A 20,545-nucleotide genomic window follows, 5' to 3' on the forward strand; every position below is an offset into this window, starting at 1 on the left:
TGACAAAGTTGCTCGAGTATGATTTAAAATGTGCACAAAAACACATTTCAATCGTATAAGGCTATTTTCTGTTCGAAGTGAGCCTTTTGTATCTCAAAAGGCAAACAGATTTTTTTTCTACATGTTCCTTGTACAAATCTCAGTCTCAGCAACAGTTTTTCAAGAAATGAAAGAAAAAAGGGGCAAAAAAACTCTTGCAGCAAGTTGATTTGTATTTGAATCAGGTTTGAGGACTCATAGCAGCCAAATGACCTCTCATTATAGATACGCTTTGCAGTGCAACTCCCACTTTACTGCATGCAAAACACACAAAAGTGGACTTAAACCTCATATGTTTGACGAGGCTGCGAGCCAACCCCATCTTGTTGCCCACATCATTAAAGTGGCTGCTGCACCGTTGAGACAGTAACTGTTCTGTCCTGTGTGATTGTGACTGCTGCAGGGTTTAAGCACAGGTAGTATAAAGAATTAATATTTCAGTTCAAATTTAATATTTATATAAAAAGAGTGACAGTAATGAAAGGTGGGGGAATAGACGGCCCAGTGAGGAGAGAAGGAGGACGAGCTGACTGGAACGGGGGGATATGAGGAGGGCGTCTCGGACACAAAGCCCCAGAGGCCTGCGGCAGGCAGATAGCTGCCTCCTCCTCCTCGGTCTCTTCCCTCCATCTCCGTCTGAAGGAATTCAAATTCCTGTTATCTCCTCTGTGCTAGCATCCTCTGAGCCTGTCCATCCCTCCACACCGTCACCCGGCACGTTTCTAACGCCAACTTTGCCAGTAACGGAGGATCAAAATGAGACAACGATGATAACGACGATAAGAGACATCTCTCTATTATTCCAGTGGCAGTGAATGCAGCACATCTCTGGAATAGCTGGGTAAGAGCAGAGCTTTAGTCTTTGATGTGATAATAGCTGGTTGGGGTGTTGTGGTTTCTCCGTCAAGACTCAAGTGGAAAATTGCTTTGCACACTCTGGCAAACACGTCTGCCGAGTCACGTGTCCAACCCACACATACACATCTCCTGATGCCCCCCCACCTCCTTATCCGTGTCTATCAGGGTGTGCTGGGCCGCCTTGGCAGAGGGACTCCTGTTTCCAGTCCAAACCCCTCAGTCTGGTTTCTCTTCCAGTTCAGTCTGGTGTGGAGTTGGTGGTGCTGAGTGTTGGGAGTGGTTTGTTTTTTCTAATCCCCCCCTCGTCTAGCAGACTATCCCACAGAGGTGAGGGCTGTAAACGGTCGTGTATCAGGCCGACTGCTTGGCTGGCAGAGTGTTGTCGGCGGTTTTCGTGCCAGACGAGCCTTTTGCAACCCAGAATCTTCTGATGTAATTTCCCAGAGAAAAAAGTAATAACTCATTGTTTGGTTTCTTTGCTGTATTCAGGGGTAAGATGTCTTTGTACAGTCGCCACCACACTCACAGGTACGCCGAGTACCAGAAACACGTGCGCTGCTCTCTCTCTTTTTCTTCTCCATTTCATAAAGGTCTTCCTGCTCCAGACTCATTTCATAAATCTTACCGCATTCCCTCCTAAATCCAGCAGCAATAAAAAACAGTCTGTGTACAGTCAGAAATGCCAAGCACATACAGTATATCCAACAACAACAGTTATAACTACTAGTGAGAAAACAGAGACCAAGAACAGTGTTCACTTACCACCAGTCGCCACTGTGATTTCACGCAGCAAATGTCCGTAAAAAGGGAAATCGAAGGACAGATTAACTCTCTGTGAGGGGAAAAACAGACAGATGACCCCGGTCAGAAAGATAGAGGTAAGAGGAGGATCAGAGAAGAGACTGTTTCTCATCTTAAAAAAAAAACCAACAAGAGGATTTAGATCAGACGATGACAAATGTGCAGAGAAAATACAAAAGGTGCCCTGTGTGCCAGATTGGCTCTGCTCTGTGAGGGTGTGGGTGTCATTTCTGAGTAGAAATCTAAAATAGAGATCTAAAGGAGAATTTAAATGTGGTGAAAACATATTTGCATATGACCTTTATTACGTATTAGTACAAAATGTAAGAAAAATCACATCCTCTCTGGAAAAATACCCAATTTTCATAAGAATATTGTATAACAACACTGAATTCATCCTTATTTATGAGGAATAAAACAGTAACAGAATGTCTAACAGCATTCATGGGTAAATACATATTTACATAATACTGTGTACCTTTTCTTGGGAGACATAATACCTGCTTTAGATGGCACTAAGCTTGACCCTGGATTTTCTTGTATATACTCAATATTATGAGTTTTCAGGTAAAAATTGTGATAAATGTGACCCATTCTTTCAGATTCTTCACTTTGACTCATTATATCATCTTTTTCACAGACCATCAGTATCATTCCTGACTTTTCCTCTCTTGTTTTTTATTTTTCCCAGCAGAATTGGGCTTCCATACTACTTTAAATTCCGCTTGTTGGTGGGAATTAACACATAATAAAAAAGGGGATACAAGGTTTCTCTTGGACCAAACGAACAACAAACTGCTCAAGTACATCACCGCAAATGATGTCTTTAAAGTATTCATTATTTTATCCATTAACAAAGTAAACTACGGCCACACAGCCAGAAAATGTTACGGAGGGTACGGTCCACTGTAAACATGCAGCTATTATACATGAGCCTAGATTATGTGTGGGCGGAGTAATCCTGTGGCAAACCGCACTAAATCACGCAGACTATACAGCCGATCCAGAGCTTAACATTTCTACAACGCCGTGATGAAGCTGACCTCTGCGGCTGTGTTTTGTTTTACGACCTCATTGGCCCAATTCCTTTCAGCATCTCTGGCAGGCGGCAGTGCCAGGAAGGAACATGGAAGCTTTCCCCCCAAAAAAACCCTGCTCCAGCATCCAGCACTCAAGAGCTTTTATGCAGTTTCTCAGGACTTTAAACTGCCATCATAATAAACCCTATTCATTTAAATGTTAGTCTGCTGACACGGTGGGTACATTTCGGCACAGATGGTTTTCACTGCAATCTCTCAATGAAATTATGCAGCCAAGATTTCCAGCTCGCCTTTTGACTCCGCATTGCCTGGCTGGTCCATTGAATTGGAAAACTCACGTATTGATTTTTTAAGCAAAAGTCAGAGAAACCTCCCACATCCCTCCTGGACTATTTGGAGGGAAAAGCTCGCCTCCCTGCCGAGTCTGTGGCTGGGAAAATATAGCCTGGGTGGTTCGATCCATCATTGCATGACTGAAGGTAGAGAGAGCAGAATACACAATGTGGGACTCTATTCTATCTCCTGGCCGGCTATTGTTCACCCTGGATGCCTTGTCTTTTCTTGGCAAGTCTTTGACCGCCCTGCTGCCGTTCTGCCTCCGTCCCTCCAGTCAGTCTACTGCTACCTTGCGTGACTCCATCAGGATGCTGCTCACATGGGTCACCTGCTTGTAGAGAGGTGGAGGAGGGGAAACCTTGAAACTTCACTGCAGAGAAGCTTTTAAGACTTCTTTTCTTTTTCAATGTTAAAGTAATTTGTTTGCATCTGTGGCCAACCATCGCTGAGGCTTGTGGGTATAAGTTCACGGCAAAGTCAGTAATACAGTGCAACAGAGAGACTGAGTAAAACAAATCTCTTCTTTGTTTTGTCGGCTTTCTGTCTTTCTTTGAGCCCAATTAGTGGCAAAAGTAACTGGCTAGAGGGCATGCTGTGAAAGGTGTGAGAGGATTAGATCCACAAATGCAGATTGGTATAATAATAAAAAGTTGAAACAGCACAACTCACACAACACTCGACTAATGGGGCTGTTGCTGCTTAGCTGCAGTCAAGATCCAGTTCAGCTCAACTCCTGGTTTAAAATACAGCCGAGTTTGAGCAGGTTACTGCGTTGAAAACTGGCACGACATCAGCTGAATTGCAAATCAACACCGGCTTAACTACGTGTATGATGAAGTTATCCTATAAAATCCTGGAGCAAAGTCAACTCTTAGCGTTTTAGCTTTTCAAACCTGTTTCTTTGGGCCTCGTGTCCTGCATGTGTTAGACGTTTCCCTGCTCCAACACACCTGATGCAAATGATCAGATCGTTACGGAGCTCATGCTGAAGCTGATAACGAGCCATTCATATGAATCAGGTGTGCTGGGGCATGGAAACAGGGTAGTGGGTTTTTTTCAAAAACCACAAAAATGTTCTCATTCATGCTTCTGCTTTGAGAGGAACATGTGTTTCCATCTCGTCGTCAAGCAGACTTTTGCCACAAGAAGAAAAGAAAATGTTTCCATCAACTGATTTGGAGCAAATAAACAAAACTGGCTGCATTGACTATGTTCACATGGCTGTGATAAGTAGAAAAGTAGCGGTTGCGAAGCAGAAACAAAACAAGCTGTTTGTCAACCCGCCAATAAACCTCAAAGAAAAGGAAGAAATGAAACCAGTTGCCCTCATCATTTTAGAGGGAAATGTGTTTATTAGTCAGGGAATTGTAATCTTAAGAAATCAGAAAATAGAGCACCTTCTTCCTCTCCTCCAGTGTGAAAACAGCTGATCAGTCATTTGAGTTCGACATTCGCTACGTCAGAACTTATTCTGAGAACTTCTGAATAATCGCAGATTAAGCGCATCAGGCCTTTTTCTAGGAAAGGCAAAAACCACATCATGAACCTTTGCAAAACTGAGGAAGTTTTTTTTTTAGAATTGTGCTATTTTCATCCATCTTTTCTAATGTGATACATTGAATTGTGCATTACACTGGAAACACAGTTTGAAATCATCATCATGGACTCTGGACCCTTAAAAAGGACATTTTCTTTCTTTTACTGTTTTCTGAAATCACTTGAGAAAAAAATCCACAACAGATAATGAGAATAATCATCAGTTGAAGTCCTAATCGGCAACACCTTCATATCTTAAACTGTAGATTGAACTGAAGCTAAGCTAATGACAATACGCCAAAACAGCCCCCAAAGGGTTCGGGTATGTTTGGATTTGAGTTACGTCACAATTGGCCAAACATTCATAGAAAAGAAAGCAGAGCAACACCTCACATACTTCCTAAGAAATCTCCTCTCATGCCAACTTACCGCTGCCTGTCTGTGTGTGTTGGACAGAATCCCGTGAATCTTCACTTTGCCCTTGTCCATCTGGTCGATATTTACCCACAAGTCCTTGCTCATCTGATCGGACGGGCCGTAGGATTTGGACGTGTAGTAGTCGTGATCTGTGTCCTCCTGTAGAAGTGACAAAACAAAATGCATCCTGTGAGTTGACGTAATTGTCTCGATATTAGAGCGTAGCACAGCAAAAGTTATTTAGAAGTGATACAGCTTAAAGGAGAGGGTGGATATTGCTGTGTTGCTCTATGAATGAAGCTGCTCTTGTTACTCAGTATACCGTGTGCAGAATATATAAACATCTATTTGTAAATACATCCTGTGGCTCAGTGTTCCTATAAGCTGCTGCAAATCCAAAGCGTTTCTAAAAGAAAATTAAAACCAAACACAAAACTTCTTCAAATGGAAAATCAATATCGTAGAATATGTTTAATTTAGCTGCTGAACAAATTACCTGCTCAACTGAATTATGTTACAATACAATCATTCCCATTATGCGTGCTTGCATGCGTGTGCACTCTCTTCGTCCTGTTATTCAGCTCCCAGGTTTTTAATTAGGGCACAATCAGCACACAGAGTGGAAAAAAAGTCCACTAATCAAATTAAAAAAACAAACAATCGACCTCTTCCAGTCTTTAAAAGCTTGCACCAGACTGCACAGTCAGGATTGCTTTTTATAACAGAAACATTCATGGACTTTTATAAGCCATGTGGGAGCGGCCTGTCTGCTTTTATTGTTTCCTGTGCAGAATCAGGAAGAAATGCTCTCGTGTCGCGCGCTTCCTATTGCTTGTCGCTTCCCCTGCGGGTCTAATGAGATACCTTACAGCTGGGCCTTTTATCTAAAACACTGTTAAAGTTAATGTTTTGCTGGATAGGGCGTCAGGGAAGTGTACACACGACGTCTGGCTGTGATCTCACTAATAGGAACTCACATAGCCTCGTGGATACTTTGATATACGGGCGGTATTATTCTGAGCTACCGCGCTTTGGTTGTCAAAAGGCCACGAGACAAACATTAATTAAAGCGCCATCCTTCCCCGTTCAGCTCGTTTTGCTTCAAGGATTCATATTTCCCTCAGAGAGTTATAATCTAATGCCTCTACACAATATTCAGCCTGGAATAGAAGACAGTGAGATAATGTTTCTGGCTTAGCAAAGCCTCTGTGGGATTGATAAATATCAGAAATTCCAAATGGAGTTCAGCGGCGTAGGTGGTGTTACTTTTGATTAATTTGTAGATTTAAACAAACACTGCCAGAAGCCTTTCATCGCGGCTTAAAGTGCAGACAAATCATGTCAGGGAAAAAAAGGCCCCTGCAGGCAGCCTTAGTCAGCACATTACTTCCAGAATAGAAAACAAGGGCGCTTGTAAACGGAGTAGACACACATGCAAGGCTGTAAAGCTTCATCTTAATCAGCGCAAGATGTTTTTTGGGTCTTGTGGAGAAGGATCGAGGGAGATAGAGGCTCCTTGGAGGTGAGAGAGGCCAGCTGGCTGTTCCTCCCCTCAGGGGGGAGAGTGAAGGAGAAGGTGGGCAGGATGCCATCGTCCAGATGGGTGTAGGTGGACAGGACCACAGCAAACAGAGTGCAGGGTGCTCGACCAGAGGAACAGTCTCACACACACACACACACACACCCAAAAATACACAAATATAGAGAGATGTTTAGTGGGAGGTTGTGGGATGATTGTACCGTTTCTTTAAATCAGGCAAATTTGTGCCAAAATGTGCCAGCAAGTGAATCCTGGTACTCAACTTTGGTGTGAAGTTTGCTACTGCACGATTCTGTTTCGTACAGACTTTATTGGCACAATCGACAAGGACAGATGGGCTCCAAGCATATTAAGATTTTTAAAAAAGAACAGAAAACAAAAGCCATCTTGACAAAAGCAGATTTACAAAACATGGAGTCATTATAATGAATTTCAAATTAAATTTCCAAGATTCAATTCAAGTACCAGCACCAACTTTCCTATTAGCCCCCGGAGTAAACTGTGTCACAGGATCCTTCTGGACTTCTTGTAAGACCTGCCCTACTCAGCAGCTCTGCTTGTTTCTGTTTTTCTTGCAATTCTGATACAGCGGTTTATAACCTGATCTCTCATCCTCTAGAGCTGCTCTTTGCAGTAATGGTGTCTCTGGGTAAACACATCAGCCTCACTCGCTCTACCTTACAACTCTGGAGAAACTGCAGTTGCGGCAGCCAAAGTGGTCTATCTGTTTACCAGGGAAACTACAACTCACAATCGGCCCTATCCGCTCAGTTTACTTCACAAACCTAAATCTAAACATACAGTTATGAATAGCGCACTAGCTAGCTCATTCATGTCTCTTGTATGGAGTGATTAAACAGTAAGTTTACGCAGCCACGCCGATCTTCCTCCCATTCGTTGACTACCAGGGCCACAAAAATCTGTCAGATTGTTGAACTTCACCGCTTTCCTTGCCTAGTCCTGTTGAAAAACGTGTATACTTATATATATCTTCCGCTATTTAAAGGTATCGTGACCACCGATGGCTGGCATGTGGTCCTTCTCATTTAAATTTGATTTCCACAGGGTGTTATCAATAGTCCTATAGCACTAAAACCAATGAGATTAACAAAACCTGACCTACATCCAATCAGGATATCAACAAAAAAGGAGCACCAGCTTTCCTACAATAACACAAATGTATACAAATGTAATACATTGGTAGCTAATGCAAACCAATACAATACAATACAACATGAGACAGACAGTTCTATATTTGCTGTATGTTGCATGTGTTTTGGTCTGCATTTTGGATACAAACAGTATTGTATTGTATTGGACTGAGTTCCAATTGACCCTGAGAAACAATGAAGATGCCTGAAGCTCAAATAAGGCTAATGGAGAATAGATGGCCCTGTGATGAACGAGTGAGAGTAAAGGACGAGTAAGACCCTGAAACATTTTCCTCGTAAACTGAAGTACTTTGACAAGATAGAGGTGGGGAACATGCACATTGTTGCCAATAATGGACCATTTTCTGCCTCCAGAGCACAAAAACAAACTGTTAGAAAGATTCATTCCACATTCACTCCCATCTCTGTCTGAGGCATTTACCCAAGCTGCCCACCGCATCAATATTGCATTATACTGAGACCTAAATATCCTGTGCCAACATGTTTTCAACTCTGAATGGCTCTTTAACACAGAGGAGACCCTGAATGGAGGAATTTATCGCTTCGCCTTTATGAGATTATTCTTGGTGTTTTACTTAAAAGAAAATAAGATGTTAGAAAATGTTTTTTTAAAGCCGCTATTGAAGACCTAGCCGTGGCTGTGATTCACTAATGTTCTTCAGAAAAATAAAAGGAAGCCGTAATCCCCTCAACTGCAACCGTGTCTCTCCTCCTGAGGAAATACAATTTCATGTATGCACAAGGAGAGCTTGAGCTTTGAATAAATGTTCCAATATGTTGGGACTAAGCTGCATGTCAGCCTCCACAGACTTCTTTTTCCTAAGTCACTACAAACGCGCGCGGAGAAGAGAATACACAGTAGAATCAGACTGCGGCCTGTGTTTTAAAAAAGCAATGAAAAAGGGCGTCATCGCTCATGTGTGCAGCTCTTCATCGGCTGATAATACCTGTGATCCATTATTCAGCGCTACGCTCCATCTCCTCCAGTCTCAGTAGCTTGATAGTGCTGGCCGTGAGTTAGTGGTGAAACTCCAGAATGTGAATCAACACACTGGAACAAATATCTGAGGCCTTTTAATAGAAGTATGGATACTGACAGTAAGTATTATCAAGCATGTTGGACCTAATGCAAAACAAACGCGGGAAACCAAAACCACACGTGCGTGTTGAAAGTCAGGTGAAGTGTCGTAGTCCACGAAAGATTTCTGGAGCTTCACATAAAAACAGAGTTGAAGCAAACTCGTGAAACAATCACAAGCAGGTGTATGGAGAATGGAGATGCCAGGTTTGTCTGATCCACGGTAAAGAGGCGTAATTAAGGATTTAAAATTCACTCGTCATTAATTACCTAGGGGCACACCAGAAAACATCTCTAAATGCACAGCAGGGCACAGATTCTAGAGAACAGCACGCTCATTAAAGTTGGCATAGGAAGAGAATCAATCATCAATATGTGATCCCGAGCTTATAGGCTCAACCTCACCTGAGTATGATTAGGAACCAGTCTGATGGGTCCTGGGTTCAGCTTCCTCAGAACCAAGAGGAACTGTCATGACCTTTAATATTCAACGCAATTACTAAATCTTCCACGGTTAATGATTCATTGAAATGCTCAAAAAGAAGGCGAAAGGTGTAAAAAAGCATTTCACCTGGATAAATATTTATGTGTCAGCGTGTGATTGTTGCATCATTCAGAAAATTTGGACAGAATAAAATGCATGAGTAGTCTGAGGTGAATCCAGACGCCGGATTTATAATTTAAATGCCTTTGCTCATCGGCAGAAATGTCTGCAAACCAACATGTTGGCAGACCCATTGAGAAAAAAACTCAGCCAGACAGTTAAAGACTGAAGCAGACTCGACTCGTACAGAACATTTAAACAACTTCAGGTTCATCTGCAGAGCAGCTGCCTGAGATGCATTAGAGAGAGTAAACACTCAGTAACCTACAGACAGTAAACATCTCTTTCCAAAACACATCATCCGCCGGGAATCTTTTAACAAACCTGACAAAGTGAGACACAAAACAAACAGAGGAAGAAAAAGACCTAAAAAAATCTCATTTGCATTCACAGCAGGTTGTGAATATGGAGCTCGTGAGGGTAAAAGCAGCGCTGGGAATCAAGGGAGGTAATGAAAATTAGCTTGCTGCCTCGCTGTGTGAATCCTCTCCCTTAAGAAATAACACAAATAAACAGTGAATGTAGTGGAGCATGTAACCCCCCAAAGAGCTTCCTGAGCTTCCCCATAAACTACACTCGTATAACTACACATCAAAGCAAGCTATACAAACAGTACCCCAAAGCACCAATATACTGCATGCTTACACTGGCAGCCCGACATGTCCGACAGCGGTTACATTATCAGGACAGGCTGTACTTTACTGTAGATAGGAAACAGCCAGGCGTGAAAATGAAATCAAATGTACACATTATTTCAATGGGAACATGAGGAGTTATGTGTCTCTCTTGGCTTCACTTGCGGTGTCGACTCCTGTTGCAAAATATGACACAATTTATCATCTGATCTTCCATATTTCTTCTGGAAGTGTGTTTTCGTGGTTTGTTTACACTCCTCATAAAGATCGGACTTAAAACGGTGTCACCTGACAGCTGTGAGCAACCTCTGAAACAGTTTCCGAACCTTGAGGTCAGAGCCACATGTCGGCTCGCGTGGTATGCAGGCGAGGGTTCTCAGGTGGTCACTGAGACTAAGCAGGTGTTCAGACCAGAAATAGCACTAAAGATTAACTAGTAAAAACGTAAAATATAGTCCAAGAAGTCTCGTCTTGGCAATACAATAGTGAGTTTGTACAGTGTCGACTTTACAAATTTGCAAAGACATCAGCGTGGCAATTATTTCGTCCAACAATCACCAAATGCACATGCAATTACATCCTACACATGCACCATTTCTGTTGCAACGAAATCAGTACTTCCTCTTTTCACCACTGTCCTGAAACCATCCCAGAAAACACTCTTAACTCTTCCAAAAAGAAACTACACATCCCCAAATCAAACATGGTATTTCCTTACTCTGTTTTTATCATCTCCTGTTGTTATGTTTGATAAGTAATACAATTTTCGTCTACTTCTTCCACCAAACCACAGGACATTCATTTGTCAAACTTGTCGCGTTGTCACATTAAGCTTCCGTTCACTTTTTATGGTAAGTTCTGCCCTGTGTTTAGCTCGGCTGTAAGCTATTATTTACGGTAGCTGTTAGCTCCGTTTAACCAAACACACTGCAACACCGTTAGCACTTGCCCACTCTTTGTTCATAATGTAGCATTGTGCGAAAAAAGGGTAAATTCCCCATCCGTAGTGAGTTTACTGCGTCCTTTCCGATTTCAACGCCTCTGATTTTGTGTTGGCCTCATGCTGAGCAGCCGATGCACTCTGTTGTAACCAGCGCTCGGGCCAACGGGACGCCATTACTCTCAAGCCCTTAAGTTTATACACAAGGACTGTGCACTTGTATGTGAGTGAATGGCCAGTATAATGTGTTTCCACAAAAGTTAGGCCTCTTTTGCTTGACGACCCTGTATTTAGTTTTCACAGAGCCCTCTGTATCTGCAGCCTTCAGCTTGGCCAACGCAGCGTTCATACTGAGATGAATAAGGGGATTGTGTTTCTGAAGCAGTGCCGTCCTGTCAGTATGAAACACTGATATAATGTTGTCTGATAGAGTAGAAGAATGGTTCACCCAATTCCAAAAAACTTAACTGTCTTTATATGTGTATAAAAATATCAAACGGTGTTGATACTTTGGGAAATAGCTTGAGATTCCTACAGTGATTTGGTTATTATTCTGCTCTGATTTCTTTTCTTCTGAGGTCAGTGAAATGGTAATATTTCCATCAAATTGAGAGAGCAACAAAAGGACCTTCACCATCAATATCAAAATACACTTTTGGTTTCAGACTGAGGCCTGGATTATCCCCTATGTGCCTACTTGATATATTACCTTTTCATACAGAAATGCTGAACTTCATGTTTTTTTTTCCATGTAATTGTGCACAATTGGAAATGACAATAGAATTAGCCATATTTATCTGAAATAATCACCCATAATAATGTGTGTTTAATATTCAAATGTGTATATATATATAAAAATTATACATTTGAATTATATCACTGGCACCAAATGGGCTTCCTGCTTACACAAACAAAACACTCCACAAGTAGCTGGGATTATGAAAGCATCATCCTAGAAAATGTAGAAAAAAGCTCTGACACAGCACTTTGGCAGAAAACAAACAACGAAAACACAACCGTTGACACCCGCAAGCCATTTCTGTCAGCGTGTCTGGACGAGCACAAACTCTCCTGCCTTTCCAGAGTAAAAGAAACAGTAATGAGACTGGCCTGAACTCAGTTGTGCTGAGTCGTTCCCACAGCTTGTTCCACCCTTGTTAAACCTTACAGTGACTCGGAGACACCTTTAGCCGTGAGGCTGTTTAATCTGGGTTAATGATCCAGAGAGCTGATACAGTGAGTCAGAATCATGCAAGGCGTCAGACAGTCTGCCGTTAAGGCCACTGTTATGAACCTGCATGTCGAGGTGAGATGGATCTATTGTTTCAGACTCACATTATGGCACCAGTTAACCCAAACACAGACTGACCTCAAAGCAAAGACAATGAAGGAGATGAAGAGATTTCTTCAGGTCCACAAAAGTGGAAACCTGATTTATGGAAATTTGAACAGTTTGGATTTAACGTTGATTCAACCTGTTGCAACTAAGAGGCATTCAATCCACCTTAAAACAACTTAGCATTGTTAAAAAATGCTGTTTGAATCTTTTATACAACTTTATTTTAGTAACTTAGTAACAAACTTAGTACCACTTTCCATTGTGTGCGGTAAATATGAAGCAGAAACCAGCAGTCAGCTAGCTTAGCTTACCAAAAAGACTCCAAAGGCAACTATTCACACTTCTTAAAGCTCGCATGTTATATTTAATTTGTTTAAAATGTGTTATAGTTTTACAGGAGGTTAAACTGTTTCCCTCCAGTCTTAAATTTTGTAGCGATGACAAGACTTTGGCTGAGCTGTTTCCCCCCGTTTCCAGTAATCGTGCTTAACGAAGCTAACCGACTCCTGGCTGTTGGTTCATATTGAACTGATATTGAACTCGCTCATGGCAGCTGAGTGTATTTTTCTATGATGTCAAACAATTCCCTTACAACAAGTCATTTTTGGGGCAGCTGCAGTTAAACAAAAAACATCTGATCCACCTCTCCAAAAAAAACAGTAACGACTTCACTGGACTCACTATTGTTCAGAAAAGTTGTACCAAAAAACTCTAAATTGTAAGTGAAAAAAGTACCTTCTGTTGACAAACTGTAAGAGATTTAAATCTATCTTGACAGGACATTTCCCTGCAAAACACTTACTGAAATAGACTAAACATGTTAATGGGAGGCAGGAGGGCCAAACAGATAAATTACGACACAAAACAACTCTTGGAATGTGTTTACCATCCCAGATATACGATGATATATATCTTTGTTTAAGTGTCTGAGGGAAGATGTTCCCTTGCAGTGGACACTCCTCTGTCTCAGTTAAAGCTCCTTCAGAGCGGAACAGACACGTCTTTAAAACCATTCAGCTCATTGATGGGTGGAAGATTTCCGCTCTTCTGTTTCTGCCCTCTGTTGACATGGGAAAAGGATTCACAGTCGAAGTGTTGGCAGCAGGTGAGGGAGTTTGTGTGTGTGTGTGTGTGTGTGTGTGTGTTGAGTAATGACAGGAGGAACGACAGGGTGTTTGTGCCGTGGACTGCTTTTCCGTTCTGCAACAACAAATGAGCCTCAGAGTCGACAACAATGAGGGAGGACGAGTTCGTGTGACGCTCTGTGAAGAAGTGCGTGTGGATGTAAAGTGCACGTGCCTACACATCAGCGCGTTCGCAGCCGTGTCCCTGCGCGAGTGTTTGTGCGCAATGTGTGTGTGTGTGTGTGTTTGAGTGTTTACAGCTGACGATCAAAGCTCCCTCCCCTCCTCGCTGAGAGACGCGGGGCTGTGAACCTGAGATGATTAGAAGCCACAGGAAAACTTAACGAGCTGTCTAAGCCCCGGCGGCCGCCATCGTTATGACAGAACGCCTCGATGCTGTGTGCCAGCTGAGGCGCCATGACAAGGGGACACGGTCGATGCCTTTCATTTACATAGACAAAAAAACAGGAGCCAAACCCGGCTATTAATCTCCAGCAGCTCCAACAACCCCTTAGAACTGGGGGAGGCCAGGTTAATTTCCTGTTGCTGTGTCTCTGAGGTCAAGTTTAAGAGGATCCAGTCCTGTGCAGAAGGTAGATGAACACCTGAGGGCTGAGCTTAATTTGATATAAAATATTAATCCTCAAAGGCCCCTCCAAGTCCTCTTTTTCATTACTAAACATCCAATCTTCTGAGGAGATTTATAATTGCTCCAGGGAAGCAACCAAACAGTATTTTTAGGTACGGCTCAACAGAAGACTTTATCGACTCATTCTCTTCATATTAGCCGGATTCTAGACGGACTGTGTGAGCTGCACTGATCTGAAATGAGTCACAATGAAGCTGGTCTGAATTTAATTCAGTAGATGATGGCAAACACTGTTTCCATTAAGTAATGTGACTGTGATTATCCAGCGCAATCTTTTGTAATGTAATCTAATGAGAGGGGTGTACAGATCCAGTCTTAAGCCTCCTGAACTGCTCACAGACTCATCAGAGCCGCCCAGATACAATCACACATGGTCGATATTTAAAATCAGGATGATCACATCAGTACTTTCTGGCCCGGACCACAACAACCAAGGATGGATGTATCACAGAGAAACTGACAGTGCTTCCAAGCAGTGATGGAATATAACTAAGCACTTTACTCATTTATTCATCTATTCACACACTTTAATTCCAATATAAGTACTTTTACAACACTGTTGCCAAGAAACCTAAAATCTAATCTCCTTCTGCTTTTGTTTTCTTTCTAGCTGAAATGTGTTACTACAAGTTGTTTACATCTGCTTCTTGAGAATCTTTGGAGATTCACCTTGTGTGTGTGACACAAGCCAATTTCAAAATCATCTCGGTTTTCAAAAGTCCTGAAGTCTTAGAACAGCTTCAGTCTGTAGAGTGCTGAAGCCATTTCTCAGCTGCTGCACAGCGGTGTTCATTGTTTATTCAAAATGCATTAATATTGAACGTTTCTTGTGTCCACATTGCACCAAATTAGACATTGCACTTCCTGTGGTCCTCAACAATACACCTGCCAAGTGTGAAATAGATAAACAGCTCTTACTTGGAGGACATGCAAATCACAGAGGCAGGCCGAATAAAATTAACTGTCATGATCAATGTAGCAGAAACCATGAAGTCCTGATTTTGTTGGGCTCAAGCTACAAAACCGTGGATGCTATACTCGTCATAACTGAATAGTCTTCCATTAATCTCCACCTCCAGTATGTACTGCATGCTTTGTTTTACATTTTTAGCTTCCAACGCACAAGCAAAAAACCGTCATTACATCATCGAGGTCACCTTCCCGGAGAGCTCGCCCAGAGCCGATGAAGATGTTACACAACATGGTCTGTCTCTGTTGAATCGGTGGATTATCAGTTTCATCACCTACCTCTATCTGGGAGCTGTTGTCGGAGTCCTCTGCAGACAGCAGGCCCGGGAAGCCCTCGGGCTCCTCCTGCACCGGATCCTGGTCCTGCTCCTGACTGGCTCTGTTACTGTCCATGTTACGAGGTTTTGGGGGAAGCCATCTCCTCCACCGGTGACTGTATAGCTTCACGTCCACTGCTGCGTCCTCATCTCCCGCCTGCCCCTGCACGTATGAATAAGGGACCCCTGGGGAGACAGAAATGTAATGTTGTTAAATCTACAGTAGGTCACCAATATTCTTTCATGCGGTGTGTTACAAATTGGAGTGGTGGACGATAAAAATAACAACTTAAGACAATAATAATTAAATTTTCATTACAGCGAATAGTCAAATCGCAGAGCCAGGTACTATTTCAGTCATTAATCTCTTGCCCTCCCTCATAACTCTCTGTCCCTCTTTTCATTGCTCTGGAGGAAAGAAACACCTCACTGCCTGAAACGGACCCACATTGGGAATGACTCAGCAGCCATCACACAGACCAGTGGACCACAGTCACATAAAATCATCCCTGTCCCTGAGACTGAAATGAGACGGTCGTGGAGACAGGTGACAAATGGTGCAGTGTGAATGTAAATACAGGCTGAGGTGATTAACTGAGCCTGAGACAGACTGCTGGATCTGGGTTGAAATGTGCTGCATCATTGTAAAAAAAGAGTTTCGTGAACTGAAATGAGTCAGAATAAAGATGAAAAAAGGCATCAAACGGAATATCTCCTTCAGAAGATCGTCTACTTTCGCTAAAAAAGAAAGACGTTGCTCTCTTGAATCATTTTGATCTGATCAACAATAGACTGTAAGCTAAACAACACTTCAACACGTTCAGTCTGAGGATACTTTAACATCTACTGTAAACAGTTTTGTTTAAATTGGCATAAGAGCAGTCAATGAAACTCCGGGTCAGATCAAACAACTGGACCAAGACCGTCTCTGTTGTGGTTTCTATGGGCTCTGAAATCAAAGCGGCCGAACCGAAACGGATATCTAAAAGCAGATATGAACTAAGCACTAATTCAAATGTCAAACTTCTAAATCTGCTGATAGCTAACAGTCAAGGGAGCAGTCATAGAAGCAATCTGTTAAAGCATCGTACTGCATTAGGAATAAAAACAGAAGAATCCTGTGCTTTTGTTCTAGCCCCTAAAATTTAGAAACCACACAATAACTAATACCGTTGTTACCTCCTTTTGGTCCAGTTTCAACCTCTACGACATTATTTTAAAGCCATTTCTTTGCAACATCGGAGGAGAAAATAAACACGTTAGCATTTAAGTATCAGGATTTGATTTGTTCCGTGCCATACTGACGATGCTGCCTGACATTCCCAAAAACTGTCCCGTCAATAAATTTACAGAGTTACCGCTGTTGTATTCCAAGACCTGCTGGGCTAAACCATCTGGTAAGCTGGCCAGATTTCTGAACATTAAAACATCCAATGTTCTTATCTATAAATCAAAAAAAGGGGAAAATTCCAGTTTAATGTATTTTGACCTCTGTGTGTCGGACTGACTTATAAAATTTGGGACTATAACTTTAAATGGTCACAGTACAATCAATACTATGCATTTAACTATCAATCTACCAAACTGCAAGACTAAATATCAGTATTCTGATCCATTCTGATTCCAAGTCCTGTATTCAAAATCATACTTGGATAAAAGTATGTAAGTAACTTTCCAGGGACAGCAACAGCCGGGAAAAGGTCAACAAAAAAGGAGACTGTCAAAAATTTTTGTTTGTGTTAATTAATGTGTTATAAAAAGAAGCAAACTCCTTTCAGGAATAAGTTAGTGTGTAGGACATGTGCTCATTTGAGAAAGAAAGAGCATGTGTGACAAACAGTTTGCAGTTAATGTTACAGCTGTGAAAGCCAAGTTCCTGTGTATTGCCACCTGCTGTGTTATTGAAGAGGGTTAGCCATGAAGTCAGCGGCAACTTCTAGCCAGGCTCACTGAAGCTGGACTGACCTTTAACTCCCCAAGAGTAAAAGAATGTGTGATGTGTAAAAGTCACCTGAATACACGATCAACTTTAAACCTGACAAAAAATGCACGCTCTCAGCCTGCTTACATGGGATTCCCTGAATCACGTGGATCGGAGTTGCTAAATCGCCTGCAGGTATGACTGAGAGCAGGCAGAGAGGGTCTGTTTATCTGTTCGCCCTGTGACGGACCGCAGACTTGTTTCCCTGCCTTCAGGCTAATGCTCAGCATGCTTGGATAAGCTCCTGCTCCCCATGACCCTAATAGGATTAAACGGTTAAAGACAATTAGTAATAAACTTTATTTTCATTGCACTCATCCAAAGACAAAGTTTGTGCATGCCGTCGCGGCCACAAATACTTCTGGCTCTAGGCTAGAAGATACTGCTGATTCCTCGACTATTACTCTAGGTCGCTTCTTTTTATGAGACAGAGGTCGTTGGGTTTAACTACCAGAGCGCGTTTTCCACTCCTTTCCTCTCTGCCTCTTTTCTCTCACGCTCACATTTCTCTCTCCTTGTCGTCGTCCTCTCTCGTCTCTTGTCTCTCCTCTCCCTGGGCCCCCAACCAGTGGTTCTCAGGAGAGGAGGAGAGGGAGGTGGTGAAAGCAAGCGGAGGCGCTTCAGATGCTAATTCACCCAAAGTGGAAGCTGACAGATTCACTTTATAATGAGCATCGGCAAAGCAAGAGGCAAAGAGGCCAATCTGCTCTTTGAGGCCGGTGTCGATGCACATTGGGAGAATGTAACTGAGCAGACGGTGCCGCACAGGGTAAAAAAAAAAAGAAAAAGAGGGCTGAGTTGCTAATTGCTAATTGTTTTTGGAGCCAAAGAAGAGCAATTAAAAGGTAATGCTCACCTTAAATCAGAGATGTTAAAAGACCATAAACAGAGCCACAGTTCTTGGTATAATTATGGACCCACTTTGAGACAAATTACAAAATTGGCCGCCATGAACTTAAGAATGTGTCAAACATTAAAAGACCCGTGTCTCAGCAAGACTCAGGAAAATATGTTCATGCTTTTATCTTTAGAGGGTTTAACTACTGTTATATAATAGTGCCTTTACAGGTCGATCTGCAAAGTCTTAAAAACTAAACAAAGAGAGGCAGCGCTCATTACCACCACGTAGGTTGAACAAACTCCCAGAAAACTTAGAGATCAGCTCAATTTTAACCTCTTTAAAACAAATGAAGATAACGCTTTATGGCACTTTATACCTTGTTTTCTTACATCTTGTCCTAATAGACTTTTATTGTTAGCGTCATTGCGATTCAAGCAAACTACTTTATCCTTCTTTTCAAATAAAGGCCCTGAAAACCAATTTTCTTAATCAGCTATTTAACAGCCTTAACAGTTAGCTTACTATGATGAAAAATAAACTCATAAGTGCTTTTCACACTGCACTTCGCCCAAGCCTAAGGGCCCCGTGTCCACATAGCATTTTATTTCTGGCAGAAAAGCACTGGCTGCGCGCTCAGGAGTGCTGAGATAAAACATTTGTGCGCTGAGAGAAAAAACGCTGCACCTGAATCCTGCCTCTAGACAATCGACTGCCCCTTTGTGGTTTACTCTCCATTTGCTTTATTTGACATCAGGACATCAAGGGGGATGTGGGTGCATGACATCATCCATACGAGACAAAAATATGGTGAATACTATCACCAAGGCCAACTCCACTTGGAGTGGCTGCACAAAAATGGCGGAGGGCTCAGAAAAAAGACATCGCGTTACTTTAGAGATTTGTTAATGTTTTGAGTGCCTTCTTCACACTGGTTAATAAGTGAAGGGCTCTTTTTGAAAGGCTGTGAATGCACCGACTCTTTTGTGCACCAAAATTTAACAAACTGCCCCAGAATTTATCAGCATAATAGTAGGAACCAGAACCTGAGGTTGCTATTGCTATTCCCACTTTAATTTTGATGAGGTGAACTGAAACCAAAATTTGAAATAGTTAAATAAGGTAAAACAGGTACTTTAAGGGGTTTTCTTTTTAAAAAAACACAGAAGATTAAGCGACTTTCCGCATTAGTTGTCCTGTCAAAGCCAGACAGCTAACCAACTGTTAGCTATCTAGCTAGCTAAGAGGTTGAGGTCCTCTGATTAACAGAAGGTCTAACTTTATCTTAACCAGTTTCACATCAGTAAAACTGTGATCAACACACAAGTTTTTGTCCACACAGGAATGCAGAATAAACACGCTAATTCATGAAAAACATAAAGCTAAGGACAGAAAATGCTGAGGCGTATAGCATCAAGGCTAATTGCCTGCTGTTGGCCATGCTAGCTCACAGTTATCCCAATTTGAGACTCAACTAACAGCAACAATATTCTGTTTAAATCATATAAACTTTGAGAAAACAGAATACTTACAGACAAAAGGAAGCAGGAGAAGCAGCCAACCCTCGTTGTCTGCATTAATAATACAACAGGTCTAGGAATTAGTTTGCTCACCAGGCTAACCATCATGCATTGCACTGAAGGGCAGAAAAATGGCCTGAACAGAGCTCATTATATAGTCCACTATGTAGTGAGTAGGGAGTAGTGAATAAGTCAACTTAGTAAATTGTCAACATTTATGTAAATGTAACCCAATATTTCTTCTAAAATACAATTTCAACTAGTAGAAAGCTGCTGTTAGCCTTGTAGCCATGTTAATCAAGTAGCATTTCACATGTGGTTTACCTGCGCGAAAGGTTACGTGCCAGTGTAAATGCAACTGGTGGTAGCGGCTGAAAGCTCTCCTGGCCAACGATTCACTCACTGTCTCTTTCCCACCATACCACTAACACTTCCTGACACTCACTCTACCCCCAGTGCTCATCATTAGTCACACCCATGTCGGCAAAGTAGCCCAGGCAAACTTCCTGTCAACGGCAGTTAATCAAAGAGGCATCTAAACATCTATTTTCATCCATTAAAGGATCTTTGTCAGCTCCTCAATATACGATGGAAAGCTGGCAAACAGCGGATGCTTTAAAAAACGCCATGACCACAACATAGGGGCGTTGAATAAATGGCTGCTCTTTTCCCAGCACGGCCCTCTGTGAGCGGTCATGATGAGTCACCCTTTATAGGAGCCCATGCACCTGCATGTCTCTTGTGAGCTCCACCTCTGTGATTCAGAGGCAGCAGATTCTTATTATCCAGGGGAAACTCAGGGTCTTTTGTCA

At 42.1% G+C, this 20,545-nt stretch overlaps 1 protein-coding gene across 1 annotated transcript in view; it reads right to left on the bottom strand.

The window, feature by feature from the left end:
* The window catches only part of plxdc2b (plexin domain containing 2b), a 92,860-nt gene that overhangs the window by 41,283 nt on the left and 31,032 nt on the right, over positions 1 to 20,545 (bottom strand). The window contains exons 2-4 of the mRNA XM_030398674.1: positions 15,357 to 15,580; positions 5,040 to 5,186; positions 1,660 to 1,729 (exon numbers count right to left, since the gene is read on the bottom strand). Of these exons, the coding sequence (XP_030254534.1) occupies positions 1,660 to 1,729; positions 5,040 to 5,186; positions 15,357 to 15,580 (441 nt within the window). The remainder of the gene's footprint in view (positions 1 to 1,659; positions 1,730 to 5,039; positions 5,187 to 15,356; positions 15,581 to 20,545) is intronic.

The sequence above is a fragment of the Sparus aurata genome, chromosome 19, assembly GCF_900880675.1.
Source record: "Sparus aurata chromosome 19, fSpaAur1.1, whole genome shotgun sequence".
Taxonomy (NCBI): Eukaryota; Metazoa; Chordata; class Actinopteri; order Spariformes; family Sparidae; genus Sparus; species Sparus aurata.